At 42.5% G+C, this 22,544-nt stretch overlaps 1 protein-coding gene across 2 annotated transcripts in view; it reads left to right on the top strand.

Moving 5' to 3' along the window:
* The first annotated feature begins 1,039 nt into the window (after positions 1 to 1,039).
* The window catches only part of LOC106592012 (class II, major histocompatibility complex, transactivator), a 56,031-nt gene continuing 34,526 nt past the window's right edge, over positions 1,040 to 22,544 (top strand). For both annotated transcript variants that reach the window (XM_082976225.1, XM_082976224.1), the window contains exons 1-8: positions 1,040 to 1,467; positions 11,578 to 11,652; positions 16,226 to 16,288; positions 16,451 to 16,492; positions 16,647 to 16,715; positions 17,634 to 18,191; positions 22,016 to 22,159; positions 22,348 to 22,416. In XM_082976225.1, the coding sequence (XP_082832351.1) occupies positions 1,440 to 1,467; positions 11,578 to 11,652; positions 16,226 to 16,288; positions 16,451 to 16,492; positions 16,647 to 16,715; positions 17,634 to 18,191; positions 22,016 to 22,159; positions 22,348 to 22,416 (1,048 nt within the window). In that variant the 5' untranslated portion in view covers positions 1,040 to 1,439. The remainder of the gene's footprint in view (positions 1,468 to 11,577; positions 11,653 to 16,225; positions 16,289 to 16,450; positions 16,493 to 16,646; positions 16,716 to 17,633; positions 18,192 to 22,015; positions 22,160 to 22,347; positions 22,417 to 22,544) is intronic.

The following is a 22,544-nucleotide window of genomic DNA, read 5'->3' as shown; positions in this document are numbered from 1 at the left end:
CCCTTGAACAATTTATTAAACTGAACAATGACGTTTTTCCTTGAGCATTTAGTCCTAATCTTTTGAAAAAGGTTTTTGAACAGTAGCCTCGTTTTGCTGAAACCAAAGAAAGTGTGAAACAATAGGCCCTAAATGGCCCTCTTGTAGGCCGACTGCCTATGTGGGTTAATAGCATATGAATTAACTTTTGTTTATATATATATATAATGAAATAAAAATACAAAAAAATAGGCTGTAACACAACATAAAGTTTAGGAAATCAAAGTTCCCACAGTCTTACTCATCACTGTTGACTACAGCAGGTTTTACCACTGAACAATAGCCTGTAATCAGCCTGTGAACAAAATACATTTTTTTCGATGGATTCTTGTTTTTTTTTTGTTTTATTATCTGAACAGTCGCGGAGATTATATTTGTTTATCAATGCAAAAAATAATAATAATAGTCTACTTTGATAACTTTCTCTATCAGATCAAGGAACCAGGTTAAAACACTGCCCGGCATGGCTGCGGAACGAACGATATGTCGTGTTCACATGTTTCAGGTCGTAACGTGTCGGAACGCCGGAGGGCTTCGTCCGCGTCGTTTTGTGACGTTCTCTGTTTGAGCTTGGACTACACTTGCGTGCGTTTTGCGTCTGGCGTTCGTTTGATGAAATGATCTCAGTGCCTGGTAACCAAACTGGTAACCAAACTGGTATTACCACGCTAACTACAATGTCAGAGAAAGGAGTGAGGCAGGGAGGGGGTGTGGCGGAATTTCTGTGGAGGGGGAAAAAAAGTATGGTGAACAAAGTGGCATGGATGGTATCTGTTGATGTTGTGTCTACGCATGCGTGTGTATGTGCCTATCAGACTGGTATGGCATATGGCCACAGAGATAGACATGTATGGCTGGTACTTTCCAAGCTAGACTGACGCCAAACAAACTCCCATTTCCTCCTCTAAAAAAACAGAGGGAGGGAGAGAAAGAGGGGAGGTTCCTCAGGTCCAGGAGGCTCCTCTCTTGTCTTATCCTGTATTTTTTTTTGGGGGGGGGGGGTCCTGCTTTTCCCCTGCAACATAATCACCTCTTTAACAACATTACCAATAGTTAGTCTGGCGTTAGTGGGGTTCCCCACGTCTACATCAGTCTCTCCTTCATCAAATTGTAGCCATATACCCCTTGGTCTGAGTGATGAAAGCACTTGTCTTTTAAGTTTGTAGATCAGTGGAAATGAATGGGGGAGCGAGAGAGAGAGAGAGAGAGAGAGTAGAGAACAGACGCACAATGAGATTCCTATCGAAAGTAAAAGTGAATGGATGCCCTGGGCACGACGCGAACACACACAGACGCACAACAAACGACCACAAAGTGCACGGAGCATTCAAGGACAGCTATAGCTTAATGCATTTGGACACGGATCATATAGTGGAAGCTGTTGCCTTTTAACCCGAGGGATGGAGACTCTCGATTCCCGCCAGACAGGTGAGATTTTTTGGGTTCTTTTTCTGCTTGTCTCCTCAATATAATTTTATCCGACGCACTTGCAACGATCCCATCTCCACTGCATGGTGAAAAAACCCCAAAAAACATATACATTTTATTGAAAAGACAATAAATGTCACTTATTTTGTACTATTTATTTAAGAGTTCTAACTGTTTTTATATTTGTAAATCAATTTAATTTCGCCGTATTTTGTTTGTGAACGATTGCATGTGGTGGGTGATTTGATGGGGGGGGGGGAATTCCAGTCAGCAACGAGAGAAGTGAATAACCCGGTGTCTTCTATGGCCCCCTGTAAGCGCTGGTCTCAGTTCTGTTATTCAGATGGAATAATACTCTGTGTTGCAATCTAAGTCCTGTAATGTTTAATTTGTGTTTGGAAGGTTATTTGGCATTTTATTGTTATATTATAGAACTTGTATCATGTCCGCCACCCCCCCACACACCGCCCCCACATGTTTAACAGAGCAATACAACTGTGACACGTGGGGGAGGGGGGAAAAAACGTGGAGGTCATTAATTAGGCCATACTTTATTTTCTGATCTGTTTTAATATAATTCTCGACATGGCAAAAAAATAGATGAACTTCTCAACTGTCACCCCCCCATAGAGGATGTGGGTACAATCTAGATGCTCTGGGTCCCTGCTGAAACCCAATATATTAGTTATAGTGAAAGACCAGTCCGTTTCAGCTTTGGACCAGAGAAATTATCTTTAGAGAGATCGGACAAACATTGACAATGTTGAATATTGTTCAAAATTCTAGAATTTCTGTTTTTATTTATTTATTTTATTTTATTTAACGAGGCAATTTCAGTTAAGAGCAAATTATTATTTTACAATGACGGCCTACACCGGCCAAACCCGAACGACCCTGGGCGAATTGTACGCCACCCTTTGGGACTCCTGGTCAAGTGTGATGCAGCCTGGGATCGAACCAGGGTATGTAGTGATGCCCCAGACCGCTTCGCCACTCTGGAGCATAGTTACATAGCATTATTTAAATATTAACTATTACCCATGTCATTTTAATGAGGTTCTAACATGGCTGTTATAGAATGTTGTAGTGTTAATGGGGTTCTAACATGGCTGTTATAGAATGTTGTAGTGTCACGTTAATGGGGTTCTAACATGGCTGTTATAGAATGTTGTAGTGTGATGTTAATGGGGTTCTAACATGGCTGTTATAGAATGTTGTAGTGTCATGTTAATGGGGTTCTAACATGGCTGTTATAGAATGTTGTAGTGCCATGTTAATGAGGATCTAACATGGCTGTTATAGAATGTTGTAGTGTCATGTTAATGGGGTTCTAACATGGCTGTTATAGAATGTTGTAGTGTCACGTTAATGGGGTTCTAACATGGCTGTTATAGAATGTTGTAGTGTCATGTTAATGGGGTTCTAACATGGCTGCTATAGAATGTTGTAGTGTTAATGGGGTTCTAACATGGCTGTTATAGCATGTGTAGTCTCATGTTAATGAGGATCTAACATGGCTGTTATAGAATGTTGTAGTGTCATGTTAATGTGTTCTAACATGGCTGCTATAGAATGTTGTAGTGTCATGTTAATGGGGTTCTAACATGGCTGTTATAGAATGTTGTAGTGTCATGTTAATAGGGTTCTAACATGGCTGTTATAGAATGTTGTAGTGTTAATGGGGTTCTAACATGGCTGCTATAGAATGTTGTAGTGTCATGTTAATAGGGTTCTAACATGGCTGTTATAGAATGTTGTAGTGTCATGTTAATGGGGTTCTAACATGGCTTTTATAGAATGTTGTAGTGTCATGTTAATGGGTTTCTAACATGGCTGTTATAGAATGTTGTAGTGTTAATGGGGTTCTAACATGGCTGTTATAGAATGTTGTAGTGTCATGTTAATGGGGTTCTAACATGGCTGCTATAGAATGTTGTAGTGTCATGTTAATGGGGTTCTAACATGGCTGTTATAGAATGTTGTAGTGTCATGTTAATGGGGTTCTAACATGGCTGTTATAGAATGTTGTAGTGTCATGTTAATAAGGATCTAACATGGCTGCTATAGAATGTTGTAGTGTCATGTTAATGGGGTTCTAACATGGCTTTTATAGAATGTTGTAGTGTTAATGGAACTCTAACATGGCTGTTATAGAATGTTGTAGTGTCATGTTAATAGGGTTCTAACATGACTGGTATAGAATGTTGTAGTGTCATGTTAATGGGGTTCTAACATGGCTGTTATAGAATGTTGTAGTGTCATTTTAATGGGGTTCTAACATGGCTGTTATAGAATGTTGTAGTGTCATGTTAATGGGGTTCTAACATGTCTGTTATAGAATGTTGTAGTGTCATGTTAATGAGGATCTAACATGGCTGTTATAGAATGTTGTAGTGTCATGTTAATGGGGTTCTAACATGGCTGTTATAGAATGTTGTAGTGCCATGTTAATGAGGATCTAACATGGCTGTTATAGAATGTTGTAGTGTCATGTTAATGGGGTTCTAACATGGCTGTTATAGAATGTTGTAGTGTCATGTTAATGGGGTTCTAACATGGCTGTTATAGAATGTTGTAGTGTCATGTTAATGGGGTTCTAACATGGCTGTTATAGAATGTTGTAGTGTCATGTTAATGGGGTTCTAACTTGGCTGTTATAGAATGGTGTAGTGTTAATGGGGTTTCTAACATGGCTTCTATAGAATGTTGTAGTGTCATTTTAATGGGGTTCTAACATGGCTGTTATAGAATGTTGTAGTGTCATTTTAATGGGGTTCTAACATGGCTGTTATAGAATGTTGTAGTGTCATTTTAATGGGGTTCTAACATGGCTGTTATAGAATGTTGTAGTGTCATGTTAATGGGGTTCTAACATGGCTGTTGTAGTGTCATTTTAATGGGGTTCTAACATGGCTGTTATAGAATGTTATAGCTTGAAAAATGATGTAGTTGGTTAAAGGAACCAACCCTTGATATCCCCACATTATGGAAATCTGTTTTTGTACTGCCTCTCCTGAAAGCTGGAGATCCTTCGCTACTTGACAACTATCGACCTATATCAAAATCGTCTGTACTTGTCTAAGGTAGTAGGCAGCTAAAGGCCTACTTCCAAGAAAACAATTATTTTAAATGGAATGCAATCAGGTTTTAGGTCTGGCCACAGCACTGTTTCAGCAACACTGAAGGTTTTAAATGACATTCACTGTGTTCTTGATAAGAAGCTACATTGTGTGTCTCGTCTTTAATGATTTGTCGAAAGCATTTGACACCGTGTTATTGTAAAGGTTAAAATGTTGTGGAATGACTGGTCGTGCTCTAGGTTTGTTTATAAATGACCAATCAAGTCTTACAGAATGTGTAATGGTGGATGGTTGTAAAATCGGAGTCCATGGAGTTGTGCTCAGGTGTTCCGCAAGGTTCTATTTTGGGCCCACTGTTGTTCATTTTGTATATCAACAACATTTGGGGGGATCTTATTGAAACAATGGATGTTCATTTTTATGTAGATGATATTGATAGTAGTTTACCTTCAGCTTTTGAAAATGCCCAAAGAGCATTTAACATCATACAACAGAATCTGTATGATTTTAAAGCTGGTTCTAAATTCAGGGTAAAACAAAATACATGGTATTTTCAAATGCCAGGTATGTTACCGATCATGTCATTGCTACATTGACTGGACGTACTATAGAGAAAGTGAAAGTGTACAAATATTTGGGTGTGTGAGTTGATGATAAGCTGAGATTCACTGTGCCTGTAGAGAACTTGATAAGGAAGCTCATTGCTGAAAATAGGTTTTTATTACCGGCGTAAGGCTTGTTTTTCTTTTGAGACCAGGAAGGAGCTGGTACGATGTATAGTCGTGGCAAAAAGTTTTGAGAATGACACAAATATTAATTATCACAAAGTCTGCTGCCTCAGTTTGTATGATGGCAATTTGCATATACTCCAGAATGTTATGAAGAGTGATCAGATGAATTGCAATTAATTGCAAAGTCGCTCTTTGCCATGCAAATGGAACTGAATCCCCCAAAAAACATTTCCACTGCATTTCAGCCCTGCCACAAAAGGACCAGCTGACATGTCAGTGATTCTCTTGTTAACAAAGGTGTGAGTGTTGATGAGGGCAAGGCTGGAGATCATGCTGATTGAGGTCAAATAACAGACTGGAAGCTTCAAAAGGAGGGTGGTGCTTAGAATCATTGTTCTTCCTCTGTCAACCATGGTTACCTACAAGGAAACACATGCCGTCATCATTGCTTTGCACAAAAGGGCTTCACAGGCAAGGATATTGCTGCCAGTAAGATTGCACCTAAATCAACCATTTATCGGATCATCAAGAACTTCAAGAAGAGCGGTTCAATTGTTGTGAAGAAGGCTTCAGGGCGCCCAAGAAAGTCCAGCAAGCGCCAGGACCGTCTCCTAAAGTTGATTCAGCTGCGGGATCGGGGCACCACCAGTACAGAGCTTGCTCAGGACGGCAGCAGGCAGGTGTGAGTGCATCTGCACGCACAGTGAGGCAAAGACTTTTGAAGGATGGCCTGGTGTCAAGAAGGGCAGCAAAGAAGCCACTTCTCTCCAGGAAAAACATCAGGGACAGAATGATATTCTGCAAAAGGTACAGGGATTGGACTGCTGAGGACTGGGGTAAAGTCATTTTCTCTGATGAATCCCCTTTCCGATTGTTTGGGGCATCCGGAAAAAAGCTTGTCCGGAGAAGACAAGGTGAGCTCTACCATCAGTCCTGTGTCATGCCAACAGTAAAGCATCCTGAGACCATTCATGTGTGGGGGTGCTTCTCAGCCAAAGGAGTGGGCTTACTCACAATTTTGCCTAAGAATAAAGAATGGTACCAACACATCCTCCGAGAGCAACTTCTCCCAACCATCCAGGAACAGTTTGGTGACGAACAATGCCTTTTCCAGCATGATGGAACACCTTGCCATAAGGCAAAAGTGATAACTAAGTAGCTCGGGGAACAAAACATCGATATTTTGGGTCCACGGCCAGGAAACTCCCCAGACCTTAATCCCATTGAGAACTTGTGGTCAATCCTCAAGAGGCGGGTGGACAAACAAAAACCCACAAATTCTGACAAACTCCAAGCATTGATTATGCAAGAATGGGCTGCCATCAGTCAGGATGTGGCCCAGAAGTTAATTGACAGCATGCCAGGGCGGATTGCAGAGTCTTGAAAAAGAAGGGTCAACACTGCAAATATTGAATCTTTGCATCAACTTCATGTAATTGTCAATAAAAGCCTTTGACACTTATGAAATGCTTGTAATTATACTTCAGTATTCCATAGTAACATCTGACAAAAATATCTAAAGGCAGCAAACTTTGTGAAAATTAATATTTGTGTAATTCTCAAAACTTTTGGCCACGGCTGTACATTACTGGCAGTTTTAGATTGTAGTGATGTTATATATATGCAGGCCTCAACCACTACCCTGAGAGCACTTGATTCAGTGCATCATGCAGCCCTCAGGTTCATCACAAATCAGAAACGTCTAACACATCATTGTCCCTTTTCTGATTTGCTTCTAACAGTACCAAAAATTAGAACAGGTCATGGTAGGAATAGTTTTAGTTATTCAGCTCCGTGGTCCTGGAATTCTCTCCTGAACATTTTAAAATGTGACGATCTAGTTTTGTTGGTGGAGTTTAAACACTTGATCGATGTATATATCATAGAAGAGTGTAATTGTCTTAAGGACAGCTGTTTTTTTTTTTGTCAAGACTTTCGTGTTTTTTAACGTAAAAATGTTTTTTGTTGTTGTATTGTATGTGTGTTTATAGTTTTCTTTAATGTTGTGTTAGTGTAATGCAAGTTGTTTTGACTGAAACGTTGTTCCCTCTGCTGCTATTGGACCAGGTCTCTCTTGGAAAAGAGATGCTATCTCAATGAGAAAAAAACTGTATAAATAAAGGTTAAATAAAAATAAAAAACACCAAGCCACCTTATTGAGAGGTCCTGATGCTAGTGGAGAGACCGTAACCCAACACCTTATTGAGAGGTCCTGATGCTAGTGGAGAGACCGCAACCCAACACCTTATTGAGAGGTCCTGATGCTAGTGGAGAGACCATAACCCAACACCTTATTGAGAGGTCCTGATGCTAGTGGAGAGACCATAACCCAACACCTTATTGAGAGGTCCTGATGCTAGTGGAGAGACCATAACCCAACACCTTATTGAGAGGTCCTGATGCTAGTGGAGAGACCATAACCCAACACCTTATTGAGAGGTCCTGATGCTAGTGGAGAGACCATAACCCAACACCTTATTGAGAGGTCCTGATGCTAGTGGAGAGACCATAACCCAACACCTTATTGAGAGGTCCTGATGCTAGTGGAGAGACCATAACCCAACACCTTATTGAGAGGTCCTGATGCTAGTGGAGAGACCGTAACCCAACACCTTATTGAGAGGTCCTGATGCTAGTGGAGAGACCGTAACCCAACACCTTATTGAGAGGTCCTGATGCTAGTGGAGAGACTGTAACCCAACACCTTATTGAGAGGTCCTGATGCTAGTGGAGAGACCGTAACCCAACACCTTATTGAGAGGTCCTGATGCTAGTGGAGAGACCATAACCCAACACCTTATTGAGAGGTCCTGATGCTAGTGAGAGACCGTAACCCAACACTTATTGAGACCGTAACCCAACACCTTATTGAGAGGTCCTGATGCTAGTGGAGAGACCATAACCCAACACCTTATTGAGAGGTCCTGATGCTAGTGGAGAGACCGTAACCCAACACCTTATTGAGAGGTCCTGATGCTAGTGGAGAGACCATAACCCAACACCTTATTGAGAGGTCCTGATGCTAGTGGAGAGACCATAACCCAACACCTTATTGAGAGGTCCTGATGCTAGTGGAGAGACCGTAACCCAACACCTTATTGAGAGGTCCTGATGCTAGTGGAGAGACCGTAACCCAACACCTTATTGAGAGGTCCTGATGCTAGTGGAGAGACCGTAACCCAACACCTTATTGAGAGGTCCTGATGCTAGTGGAGAGACCATAACCCAACACCTTATTGAGAGGTCCTGATGCTAGTGGAGAGACCATAACCCAACACCTTATTGAGAGGTCCTGATGCTAGTGGAGAGACCGTAACCCAACACCTTATTGAGAGGTCCTGATGCTAGTGGAGAGACCATAACCCAACACCTTATTGAGAGGTCCTGATGCTAGTGGAGAGACCATAACCCAACACCTTATTGAGAGGTCCTGATGCTAGTGGAGAGACCATAACCCAACACCTTATTGAGAGGTCCTGATGCTAGTGGAGAGACCATAACCCAACACCTTATTGAGAGGTCCTGATGCTAGTGGAGAGACCATAACCCAACACCTTATTGAGAGGTCCTGATGCTAGTGGAGAGACCATAACCCAACACCTTATTGAGAGGTCCTGATGCTAGTGGAGAGACCGATAACCCAACACCTTATTGAGAGGTCCTGATGCTAGTGGAGAGACCATAACCCAACACCTTATTGAGAGGTCCTGATGCTAGTGGAGAGACCGTAACCCAACACCTTATTGAGACCGTAACCCAACACCTTATTGAGAGGTCCTGATGCTAGTGGAGAGACCAGTAACCCAACACCTTATTGAGAGGTCCTGATGCTAGTGGAGAGACCATAACCCAACACCTTATTGAGAGGTCCTGATGCTAGTGGAGAGACCGTAACCCAACACCTTATTGAGAGGTCCTGATGCTAGTGGAGAGACCGTAACCCAACACCTTATTGAGAGGTCCTGATGCTAGTGGAGAGACCATAACCCAACACCTTATTGAGAGGTCCTGATGCTAGTGGAGAGACCAGTAACCCAACACCTTATTGAGAGGTCCTGATGCTAGTGGAGAGACCGTAACCCAACACCTTATTGAGAGGTCCTGATGCTAGTGGAGAGACCATAACCCAACACCTTATTGAGTGGTCCTGATGCTAGTGGAGAGACTGTAACCCAACACCTTATTGAGAGGTCCTGATGCTAATGGAGAGACCATAACCCAACACCTTATTGAGAGGTCCTGATGCTAGTGGAGAGACCGTAACCCAACACCTTATTGAGAGGTCCTGATGCTAGTGGAGAGACCATAACCCAACACCTTATTGAGAGGTCCTGATGCTAGTGGAGAGACCATAACCCAACACCTTATTGAGAGGTCCTGATGCTAGTGGAGAGACCATAACCCAACACCTTATTGAGAGGTCCTGATGCTAGTGGAGAGACCGTAACCCAACACCTTATTGAGAGGTCCTGATGCTAGTGGAGAGACCATAACCCAACACCTTATTGAGAGGTCCTGATGCTAGTGGAGAGACCGCAACCCAACACCTTATTGAGAGGTCCTGATGCTAGTGGAGAGACCGTAGCCCAACACCCAACACCTTAATAATTTTTTCACCTCTTCCACACTGACTTTTTACGGAATTCAAAAGTACAATTCTTGTCTGTCATAATATGGTCAGATATACTTGGATGTGTAGTGTCAGCGTTTGTTGCTGGCATGTCATACCTAAGTTTGCTTATCTTGCCGGTAATATAATGAATGAGCCATCTGATTTTGATGAGCTGAGTTTGCCTTTTTGCCCAAAATTACATTGAAGGTGCTGCAAAGTTTTTTTTACTATCATTCTTTATGTCATTTATTTACATTTGACATTTTAGTCATTTAGCAGACGCTCTTATCCAGAGCGACTTACAGTAGTGAATGCATACATTTTATTTATTTATTATTATTATTATCTTTTTCTTGTACTGGCCCCCCGTGGGAATCGAACCCACAACCCTGGCGTTGCAAACACCATGCTCTACCAACTGAGCCACAGGTTTCATAGTGTAGTTTCTATTTCTTTTTATTCAGTTTAGTCACATGATTTCTCAACTTGCAGTACATTTGCCAATCGGTTGTGCAGCCAGACTTATTTTCCATTCCTTTTGCCTCATCCTTCTCAAACCATACCATTTTTCAATTCCTCATCAATCCACAGGGATTTAACAGTTTTTACACGTCATTTTCTTAACGGGTACATGCTTATTAGTAACTGGGATAAGCAATTTCATAAATGTGTCAAGTGCCGTGTCTGTTTGCTCCTCATTACACACCACAGACCAACAAATATTCTTTACATCAACACCATAGGAATCACTACAAAACGTATTGTATGACCTCTTATACACTATATTAGACCCAGCCTTTGGAACTTTGGTTTTCCTAGGTTGAGAGAATGCCAAGAGTGTGCAAAGCTGTCATCAAGGCAAAGGGTGGCTATTTTGAAGAATCTCAAATCTTAAAATATATTATGATTTTTTTTAAAACACTTTTATGGTTACTACGTGATTCCATATGTGTTATTTCATAGTTTTGATGTCTTCACTATTATTCTACAATATAGTAAAAAATAGTAAGAAAAACCCTGGATTATGTAGGTGTGTCCAAACTTTTGACAGGTACTGTACCTCTCTGTTGATATCACATACATTATCAAGCATAATCACACATGTTGTCCAGATAATGACTGTTAGCACTAGGTGGTCTATAGTAGCTTCCCACCAGAATGGGCTTTAGGTGAGGACAGATGAACCTGTAGCCATATTACTTCAACAGTATTTAACATGAGATCCTCTCTAAGCTTTACAGGAATGTGGTTCTGAGTATAAACAACCACACCTCCACCATTGGAATTCCTGTATTTTCTGTAGATGTTATAACTATGTATTGCTACCACTGTATCATCAAAGGTATTGTCTAAGTGAGTTTCAGAGATAGTCAGAATATGAATGTCATCTGTTACTAGTAAATTATTCATTTCATGAAACTTGTTTCTTAAGCTACATATGTTAACGTGGGATATTTTTGAGTACTTTTCTGTGATGGTTTCTTGTTTTCATTGTTTTACTGGGAAACTTATCAGAAGTAGACATTCTCATGTTATTTATGCTAGTGCAGGTTGAGCTGCACACAGTGGACTTCCTCCCCTAGGGCACACCGCATCCGTGGTAACGGCATAAATCTGGTTCATAGGCACATGATTGATGCATACAATAGATGTAGAATATGGTGATCCAATGTGATTTGGTCAACAGGTGCCAGGATGCAGGATGTGGACATTATGGATCTGCCCATCTCCCCTACACTTGAGGTTGAAGACTTTCTGCCAGGTAACCTAATAGTTACCCTGGACTAACACTGATCTATAGAGATATAGTTACCCTGGACTAACACTGATCTATAGAGATATAGTTACCCTGGACTAACACTGTTCTATAGAGATATAGTTACCCTGGACTAAACACTGTTCTATAGAGATATAGTTACCCTGGACTAAACACTGATCTATAGAGATATAGTTACCCTGGACTAAACACTGTTCTATAGAGATATAGTTACCCTGGACTAACACTGTTCTATAGAGATATAGTTACCCTGGACTAACACTGTTCTATAGAGATATAGTTACCCTGGACTAACACTGTTCTATAGAGATATAGTTACCCTGGACTAACACAGAGATATAGTTACCCTGGACTAACACAGAGATATAGTTACCCTGGACTAACACTGTTCTATAGAGATATAGTTACCCTGGACTAACACTGTTCTATAGAGATATAGTTACCCTGGACTAACACTGTTCTATAGAGATATAGTTACCCTGGACTAAACACTGTTCTATAGAGATATAGTTACCCTGGACTAACACTGTTCTATAGAGATATAGTTACCCTGGACTAACACTGTTCTATAGAGATATAGTTACCCTGGACTAAACACTGTTCAATAGAGATATAGTTACCCTGGACTAACACTGTTCTATAGAGATATAGTTACCCTGGACTAACACAGAGATATAGTTACCCTGGACTAACACAGAGATATAGTTACCCTGGACTAACACTGTTCTATAGAGATATAGTTACCCTGGACTAACACTGTTCTATAGAGATATAGTTACCCTGGACTAACACTGTTCTATAGAGATATAGTTACCCTGGACTAACACTGTTCTATAGAGATATAGTTACCCTGGACTAACCACTGTTCTATAAAGATATAGTTACCCTGGACTAACACTGTTCTATAGAGATATAGTTACCCTGGACTAACACTGTTCTATAGAGATATAGTTACCCTGGACTAAACACTGTTCTATAGAGATATAGTTACCCTGGACTAACACTGTTCTATAGAGATATAGTTACCCTGGACTAAACACTGTTCTATAGAGATATAGTTACCCTGGACTAACACTGTTCCAGAGAGATATAGTTACCCTGGACTAAAACTGTTCTATAGAGATATAGTTACCCTGGACTAACACTGTTCTATAGAGATATAGTTACCCTGGACTAACACTGTTCTATAGAGATATAGTTACCCTGGACTAACACTGATCTATAGAGATATAGTTACCCTGGACTAACACAGAGATATAATTACCCTGGACTAAACACTGTTCTATAGAGATATAGTTACCCTGAACTAACACTGAGATATAGTTACCCTGGACTAAACACTGTTCTATAGAGATATAGTTACCCTGGACTAACACTGATCTATAGAGATATAGTTACCCTGGACTAACACTGTTCTATAGAGATATAGTTACCCTGGACTAACACTGAGATATAGTTACCCTGGACTAAACACAGAGATATAGTTACCCTGGACTAAACACTGTTCTATAGAGATATAGTTACCCTGGACTAACACTGAGGTATAGTTACCCTGGACTAAACACAGAGATATAGTTACCCTGGACTAAACACTGTTCTATAGAGATATAGTTACCCTGGACTAACACTGTTCTATAGAGATATAGTTACCCTGGACTAACACTGTTCTATAGAGATATAGTTACCCTGGACTAACACTGTTCTATAGAGATATAGTTACCCTGGACTAACACTGTTCTATAGATATATATTTACCCTGGACTAACACTGTTCTATAGAGATATAGTTACCCTGGACTAACGCTGTTCTATAGAGATATAGTTACCCTGGACTAACACAGAGATATAGTTACCCTGGACTAAACACTGTTCTATAGAGATATAGTTACCCTGGACTAACACTGTTCTATAGAGATATAGTTACCCTGGACTAAACACTGTTCTATAGAGATATAGTTACCCTGGACTAAACACTGTTCCAGAGAGATATAGTTACCCTGGACTAACACTGTTCTATAGAGATATAGTTACACTGGACTAAACACTGTTCTATAGAAATATAGTTACCCTGGACTAACACTGTTCTATAGAGATATAGTTACCCTGGACTAACACTGTTCTATAGAGATATAGTTACCCTGGACTAACACTGTTCTATAGAGATATAGTTACCCTGGACTAAACACTGTTCAATAGAGATATAGTTACCCTGGACTAACACTGTTCTATAGAGATATAGTTACCCTGGACTAACACTGTTCTATAGAGATATAGTTACCCTGGACTAACCACTGTTCTATAGAGATATAGTTACCCTGGACTAAACACTGTTCAATAGAGATATAGTTACCCTGGACTAACACTGTTCTATAGAGATATAGTTACCCTGGACTAACACAGAGATATAGTTACCCTGGACTAACACAGAGATATAGTTACCCTGGACTAACACTGTTCTATAGAGATATAGTTACCCTGGACTAACACTGTTCTATAGAGATATAGTTACCCTGGACTAACACTGTTCTATAGAGATATAGTTACCCTGGACTAACACTGTTCTATAGAGATATAGTTACCCTGGACTAACCACTGTTCTATAAAGATATAGTTACCCTGGACTAACACTGTTCTATAGAGATATAGTTACCCTGGACTAACACTGTTCTATAGAGATATAGTTACCCTGGACTAACACTGTTCTATAGATATATATTTACCCTGGACTAACGCTGTTCTATAGAGATATAGTTACCCTGGACTAACACTGTTCGTACAATTTGATTTGATTTGATTCAGGATGAATGGAGTTAGATCTGTTAGCCCTGTTAGCCTTGTTAGCCCTGTTGACTTGTGATCAATAACATTTGATTTGATTTGATTAAAGATTAATGGAGTTAGCCCTGTTAGCTCTGTTAGCCCTGTTAGCTCTGTTAGCTCTGTTAGCCCTGTTAGCCCTGTTAGCCCTGTTAGCCCTGTTAGCCCTACTAGCCCTGTTAGCTCTGTTAGCCCTGTTAGCTCTGTTAGCTCTGTTAGCTCTGTTAGCTCTGTTAGCCCTGTTAGCCCTGTTAGCCCTGTTAGCTCTGTTAGCTCTGTTAGCTCTGTTAGCTCTGTTAGCCCTGTTAGCTCTGTTAGCTCTGTTAGCCCTGTTAGCCCTGTTAGCTCTGTTAGCTCTGTTAGCTCTGTTAGCTCTGTTAGCCCTGTTAGCCCTGTTAGCTCTGTTAGCTCTGTTAGCCCTGTTAGCCCTGTTAGCCCTGTTAGCCCTGTTAGCCCTGTTAGCTCTGTTAGCCCTGTTAGCTCTGTTAGCCCTGTTAGCCCTACTAGCCCTGTTAGCCCTGCTAGCCCTGTTAGCTCTGTTAGCTCTGTTAGCCCTGTTAGCCCTGTTAGCCCTGTTAGCTCTGTTAGCCCTGTTAGCCCTGTTAGCCCTACTAGCCCTGTTAGCCCTGCTAGCCCTGTTAGCCCTGTTAGCCCTGTTAGCCCTACTAGCCCTGTTAGCCCTGCTAGCCCTGTTAGCCCTGTTAGCTCTGTTAGCCCTGTTAGCTCTGTTAGCCCTGTTAGCCCTGTTAGCCCTGTTAGCCCTGTTAGCTCTGTTAGCCCTGTTAGCCCTGTTAGCTCTGTTAGCTCTGTTAGCCCTGTTAGCCTGCCCCCAGAGCAGGTTAGTTCTGAAGGATTCGTTGCCATAGACATTTACCTGGCTAAATGGTGAACCACTTTTGTGGTACCGGTTATCCTGAATTTAATTCAGAGTTGACTAAAGTTACCTTGGTAGTTATAGGGCTTAGGTAACCGTGCAACATAACACTGTTATACAAAGGACAATGTTCAGAAACTTTTAGTTCCGTATGGATATCTCTCTCTCTCACACACACACACACACACACACACACACACACACACACACACACACACACACTGTTCTATAAAGGGAACTGTTGTTCTATACAGGACATAGAGTTGATGAAGGGACATGATTCATTAGAGGAACGTTAGTCCCTCATAACTCTGCACCGTAACACTCCATTCCTCCCTGTCTCCCCGTCTCCCCGTCTCCCCGTCTCCCCATCCCAATATTCCTCTTCTCCCGACTTCGCTTGTGGCCCGTTGGCATCCCAACGTAACTCCATCCCCTAATAGTCCTGCTCACCTTGGAAACGTGTTTTTCCGGGTTCTCACTCATGAGGGGACGGGTATAATTGTTGTTATAATATTACTTAACTTCCTGGTGAGGCACAGCCAGGGAAGGTGATTGGTTGTTTAGTCACAGCCAGGGAAGGTGATTGGCTGTTTAGTCACAGTCAGGGAAGGTGATTGGCTGTTTAGTCACAGCCAGGGAAGGTGATTGGCTGTTTAGTCACAGCCATGGAAGGTGATTGGCTGTTTAGTCACAGCCAGGGAAGGTGATTGGCTGTTTAGTCACAGTCAGGGAAGGTGATTGGCTGTTTAGTCACAGCCAGGGAAGGTGATTGGCTGTTTAGTCACAGCCATGGAAGGTGATTGGCTGTTTAGTCACAGCCAGGGAAGGTGATTGGCTGTTTGACTGTTTTCTTCCTGTTTCTCAGAATTAGACCTGGAAGTCGAGGATTTTCTCGGGGAATTCGGGGATTTTCATTTTGACTTCAATTGTAAGTTACACTTACACACACACACACACACACACACACACACACACACACACACACACACACACACACACACACACACACACACACACACACACACACAAAACACTGCACATAAACATCGTAAATGGCTGATTGACTCAAAGCAACTATCCCCTGTTTCAGATGCGTTGTTTGACCTGGACTTAAATGTGGACATCCAGACTGGTAAGGAGTTCAGAACAGGTGCTTCTAGTCGCTGTGTTTCTATGATGCCGTCTGTCTGTTCTAGTGGTTGCGTTTCTATACCCGGTGATGCCAGGTCCCAGAGTCACTCTGCCAACTCTCTCACTTCCTCTGTCTGTGGTGGTGTGGTGTGTAGGTGAGGTTGCCATACCGACAGCTGTGACCGAGCCAGGTGGCCAGAAACAGAACTGCAAGATAAGGAGAGGTAACACGCCTCATTCAGATATAAAGGCTTGGCTTATTAAAAACTTAAATAAACTGTTGTTGCTGCTTGGCTTATTAAAAACTTAAATAAACTGTTGTTGCTGCTTGACTTATTAAAGACTTAAATAAGCTGTGTTGCTGCTTGACTTATTAAATACTTAAATAAGCTGTGTTGCTGCTTGACTTATTAAAGACTTAAATAAGCTGTGTTGCTGCTTGACTTATTAAATACATAAATAAGCTGTGTTGTTGCTGCTTGGCTTATTAAAGACTTAAATAAGCTGTGTTGCTGCTTGGCTTATTAAAGACTTAAATAAGCTGTGTTGCTGCTTGGCTTATTAAAGACTTAAATAAGCTGTGTTGCTGCTTGGCTTATTAAAGACTTAAATAAGCTGTGTTGTTGCTTGACTTATTAAATACTTAAATAAGCTGTGTTGCTGCTTGACTTATTAAAGACTTAAATTAGCTGTGTTGCTGCTTGACTTATTAAAGACTTAAATAAGCTGTGTTGCTGCTTGGCTTATTAAAGACTTAAATAAGCTGTGTTGCTGCTTGGCTTATTAAAGACTTAAATAAGCTGTGTTGCTGCTTGGCTTATTAAAGACTTAAATAAGCTGTGTTGCTGCTTGGCTTATTAAAGACTTAAATAAGCTGTGTTGTTGCTTGACTTATTAAATACTTAAATAAGCTGTGTTGTTGCTTGACTTATTAAAGACTTAAATAAGCTGTGTTGCTGCTCGACTTATTAAAGACTTAAATTAGCTGTGTTGCTGCTTGACTTATTAAAGACTTAAATAAGCTGTGTTGCTGCTTGGCCGTAGCAGAAGCCTGCCCTCACAACGGCCGGTCTGATATAGAGTATGACGTCAACAACAGTTGATTGAAACAACAGTGTCCTGTGTGATGTTGTCCCTAACAGAACCTGGTGACGGACAGAGGAAGAGGAGAGCGACAGAACCTGGTGACGGACAGAGGAAGAGGAGAGCGACAGAACCTGGTGACGGACAGAGGAAGAGGAGAGCGACAAAACCTGGTGACGGACAGAGGAAGAGGAGAGAGACAGAACCTGGTGATGGACAGAGGAAGAGGAGAGCGACAGAACCTGGTGACGGACAGAGGAAGAGGAGAGCGACAGAACCTGGTGACGGACAGAGGAAGAGGAGAGCGACAGAACCTGGTGACGGACAGAGGAAGAGGAGAGAGACAGAACCTGTTGACGGACAGAGGAAGAGGAGAGCGACAGAACCTGGTGACGGACAGAGGAAGAGGAGAGCGACAGAACCTGGTGACGGACAGAGGAAGAGGAGAGAGACAGAACCTGTTGACGGACAGAGGAAGAGGAGAGCGACAGAACCTGGTGACGGACAGAGGAAGAGGAGAGCGACAGAACCTGGTGATGGACAGAGGAAGAGGAGAGCGACAGAACCTGTTGACGGACTGATGAAGAGAGTGACTCAGACAGACTCTCCCATCAGAGGTAAGGCCTAAAACCAACTCTGTTTCTACCATCTCCCCTATCCCTGAAGTGTACACTCCTTCACTTTCTCTTATCCCTGAAGTGTATACTCCTTCACTCTCTCTTATCCCTGAAGTGTACACTCCTTCACTCTCCCCTATCCCTGAAGTGTACACTCCTTCACTCTCTCTTATCCCTGAAGTGTATACTCCTTCACTCTCTCTTATCCCTGAAGTGTACACTCCTTCACTCTCCCCTATCCCTGAAGTGTACACTCCTTCACTCTCTCTTAACCCTGAAGTGTACACTCCTTCACTTCCCCCTCATTAAAAGCACTGGAGTGGTGTAAGACATATTCAGACCCTTGAGGGAGAGTGAACGAGTGCACACTACAGGGATACGGGAGAGTGAACGAGTGCACACTACGGGGATAAGGGAGAGTGAACGAGTGCACACTACGGGGATAAGGGAGAGTGAACGAGTGCACACTACGGGGATAAGGGAGAGTGAACGAGTGCACACTACGGGGATAAGGGAGAGTGAACGAGTGCACACTACAGGTATACGGGAGAGTGAACGAGTGCACACTACGGGGATAAGGGAGAGTGAACGAGTGCACAGTTCTGGGAGAAAGAGGATTGGACAGAAGTTTACAGCTCAGTTAAAAGCAGTCTTGTCTTCAGTTCCTCAACAGTGAGGTAGTGTGGCTGAGAGACTGGTAAAGGAATGTGGGTTTAGAAGTGATACAGTGAGGTAGTGTGGCTGAGAGACTACTAAAGGAATGTGGGTTTAGTTCCTCATCAGTGAGGTAGTGTGGCTGAGAGACTAGTAAAGGGAACGTGGGGTTTAGAAGTGATACAGTGAGGTAGTGTGGCTGAGAGACTAGTAAAGGAATGTGGGTTTAGTTCCTCATCAGTGAGGTAGTGTGGCTGAGAGACTAGTAAAGGGAACGTGGGGTTTAGAAGTGATACAGTGAGGTAGTGTGGCTGAGAGACTAGTAAAGGAATGTGGGTTTAGTTCCTCATCAGTGAGGTAGTGTGGCTGAGAGACTAGTAAAGGAATGTGGGTTTAGAAGTGATACAGCGAGGTAGTGTGGCTGAGAGACTGGTAAAGGAATGTGGGTTTAGAAGTGATACAGCGAGGTAGTGTGGCTGAGAGACTGGTAAAGGAATGTGGGTTTAGAAGTGATACAGCGAGGTAGTGTGGCTGAGAGACTGGTAAAGGAATGTGGGTTTAGAAGTGATACAGCGAGGTAGTGTGGCTGAGAGACTGGTAAAGGAACGTGGGTTTAGAAGTGATACAGTGAGGTAGTGTGGCTGAGAGACTAGTAAAGGAATGTGGGTTTAGTTCCTCATCAGTGAGGTAGTGTGGCTGAGAGACTAGTAAAAGGAACATTTAGAAGTGATACAGCGAGGTAGTGTGGCTGAGAGACTGGTAAAGGAATGTGGGTTTAGTTCCTCAACAGTGAGGTAGTGTGGCTGAGAGACTAGTAAAGGGAACGTTTAGAAGTGATACAGCGAGGTAGTGTGGCTGAGAGACTAGTAAAGGAATGTGGGTTTAGAAGTGATACAGTGAGGTAGTGTGGCTGAGAGACTAGTAAAGGGAACGTGGGTTTAGAAGTGATACAGTGAGGTAGTGTGGCTGAGAGACTGGTAAAGGAATGTGGGTTTAGAAGTGATACAGCGAGGTAGTGTGGCTGAGAGACTACTAAAGGAATGTGGGTTTAGAAGTGATACAGCGAGGTAGTGTGGCTGAGAGACTGGTAAAGGAATGTGGGTTTAGAAGTGATACAGCGAGGTAGTGTGGCTGAGAGACTGGTAAAGGAACGTGGGTTTAGAAGTGATACAGTGAGGTAGTGTGGCTGAGAGACTAGTAAAGGAATGTGGGTTTAGTTCCTCATCAGTGAGGTAGTGTGGCTGAGAGACTAGTAAAAGGAACATTTAGAAGTGATACAGCGAGGTAGTGTGGCTGAGAGACTGGTAAAGGAATGTGGGTTTAGTTCCTCATCAGTGAGGTAGTGTGGCTGAGAGACTAGTAAAGGGAACGTTTAGAAGTGATACAGCGAGGTAGTGTGGCTGAGAGACTAGTAAAGGAATGTGGGTTTAGAAGTGATACAGTGAGGTAGTGTGGCTGAGAGACTAGTAAAGGGAACGTGGGTTTAGAAGTGATACAGTGAGGTAGTGTGGCTGAGAGACTGGTAAAGGAATGTGGGTTTAGAAGTGATACAGCGAGGTAGTGTGGCTGAGAGACTAGTAAAGGAATGTGGGTTTAGAAGTGATACAGTGAGGTAGTGTGGCTGAGAGACTGGTAAAGGAATGTGGGTTTAGAAGTGATACAGTGAGGTAGTGTGGCTGAGAGACTGGTAAAGGAATGTGGGTTTAGAAGTGATACAGTGAGGTAGTGTGGCTGAGAGACTAGTAAAGGAATGTGGGTTTAGTTCCTCATCAGTGAGGTAGTGTGGCTGAGAGACTAGTAAAGGGAACATGGGTTTAGAAGTGATACAGTGAGGTAGTGTGGCTGAGAGACTAGTAAAGGAATGTGGGTTTAGTTCCTCATCAGTGAGGTAGTGTGGCTGAGAGACTAGTAAAGGGAACGTGGGGTTTAGAAGTGATACAGTGAGGTAGTGTGGCTGAGAGACTACTAAAGGAATGTGGGTTTAGTTCCTCATCAGTGAGGTAGTGTGGCTGAGAGACTAGTAAAGGGAACGTGGGGTTTAGAAGTGATACAGTGAGGTAGTGTGGCTGAGAGACTAGTAAAGGAATGTGGGTTTAGTTCCTCAACAGTGAGGTAGTGTGGCTGAGAGACTAGTAAAGGGAACGTGGGTTTAGAAGTGATACAGCGAGGTAGTGTGGCTGAGAGACTGGTAAAGGGAACGTTTAGAAGTGATACAGTGAGGTAGTGTGGCTGAGAGACTAGTAAAGGGAACGTTTAGAAGTGATACAGCGAGGTAGTGTGGCTGAGAGACTAGTAAAGGGAACGTTTAGAAGTGATACAGCGAGGTAGTGTGGCTGAGAGACTGGTAAAGGAATGTGGGTTTAGAAGTGATACAGTGAGGTAGTGTGGCTGAGAGACTAGTAAAGGGAACGTGGGTTTAGAAGTGATACAGCGAGGTAGTGTGGCTGAGAGACTAGTAAAGGGAACGTTTAGAAGTGATACAGCGAGGTAGTGTGGCTGAGAGACTAGTAAAGGGAACGTTTAGAAGTGATACAGCGAGGTAGTGTGGCTGAGAGACTGGTAAAGGAATGTGGGTTTAGAAGTGATACAGTGAGGTAGTGTGGCTGAGAGACTAGTAAAGGGAACGTTTAGAAGTGATACAGTGAGGTAGTGTGGCTGAGAGACTAGTAAAGGGAACGTTTAGAAGTGATACAGCGAGGTAGTGTGGCTGAGAGACTAGTAAAGGGAACGTTTAGAAGTGATACAGCGAGGTAGTGTGGCTGAGAGACTGGTAAAGGAATGTGGGTTTAGAAGTGATACAGTGAGGTAGTGTGGCTGAGAGACTAGTAAAGGGAATGTGGGTTTAGAAGTGATACAGCGAAGTAGTGTGGCTGAGAGACTGGTAAAGGAATGTGGGTTTAGAAGTGATACAGTGAGGTAGTGTGGCTGAGAGACTAGTAAAGGAATGTGGGTTTAGAAGTGATACAGTGAGGTAGTGTGGCTGAGAGACTGGTAAAGGAATGTGGGTTTAGAAGTGATACAGTGAGGTAGTGTGGCTGAGAGACTAGTAAAGGGAACGTTTAGAAGTGATAGAGCCTAATCTGTAATTTAGGTATTGATGATCAAGGCTTGTTTTTAAAATGGAACTGAATAAATCAAACTGATAGGTTTTTTTTGTGTGTTCTCTCTAGGTGGTGCTGGCTCTCCTCCCCTCTCGGCCGTGACTCTCTCTCCTCCTCCTCCTCCTCTTCCTCCTCCCAGACTTCTCCAGATCGCTCCCTCTCTGCTTTACATTCCTGGGTTTGGGACTGCTACTTTCGTCTCTTCATGTAGCAGTAAGTGTGTGATGATGTTATGGGCTGGTTTCCCAGACACAAATGAAGAGTCATGCTGGACTCATAATGCACTTTCAATGGAGATTTTTATTTTGACAATGTTTTTGTTGTTGTTGGTCCATGTGTGTGTGTGTGTGTGTGTGTGTGTGAGAGAGTGTTTTTGTAACCTTTGCTCTGTGTCCTTACAGATGGCTCAGAGCTGCAGCTGGTTCAAGCTCGTGTTTTCAGCTTCTCAAGACCGCCCACCTACATACTGAGTGAGTGTGTGAGTGTGTGTGTGTGTGTGTGTGTGTGTGTGTGTGTCCATGAGTCAAATCAAATCTAAGTTCATTGGTAGTGTCGTGTCTTTGGGGGTACCATTAAACGGAAGATATGTTTATCAATT

This window comes from Salmo salar, chromosome 06 (genome assembly GCF_965601325.2).
Source record: "Salmo salar chromosome 06, fSalSal1, whole genome shotgun sequence".
In the NCBI taxonomy this organism is placed as follows: domain Eukaryota; kingdom Metazoa; phylum Chordata; class Actinopteri; order Salmoniformes; family Salmonidae; genus Salmo; species Salmo salar.
Note: the sequence above shows the minus strand (reverse complement) of the source record. Positions and strands in the feature narration are given on the sequence as shown.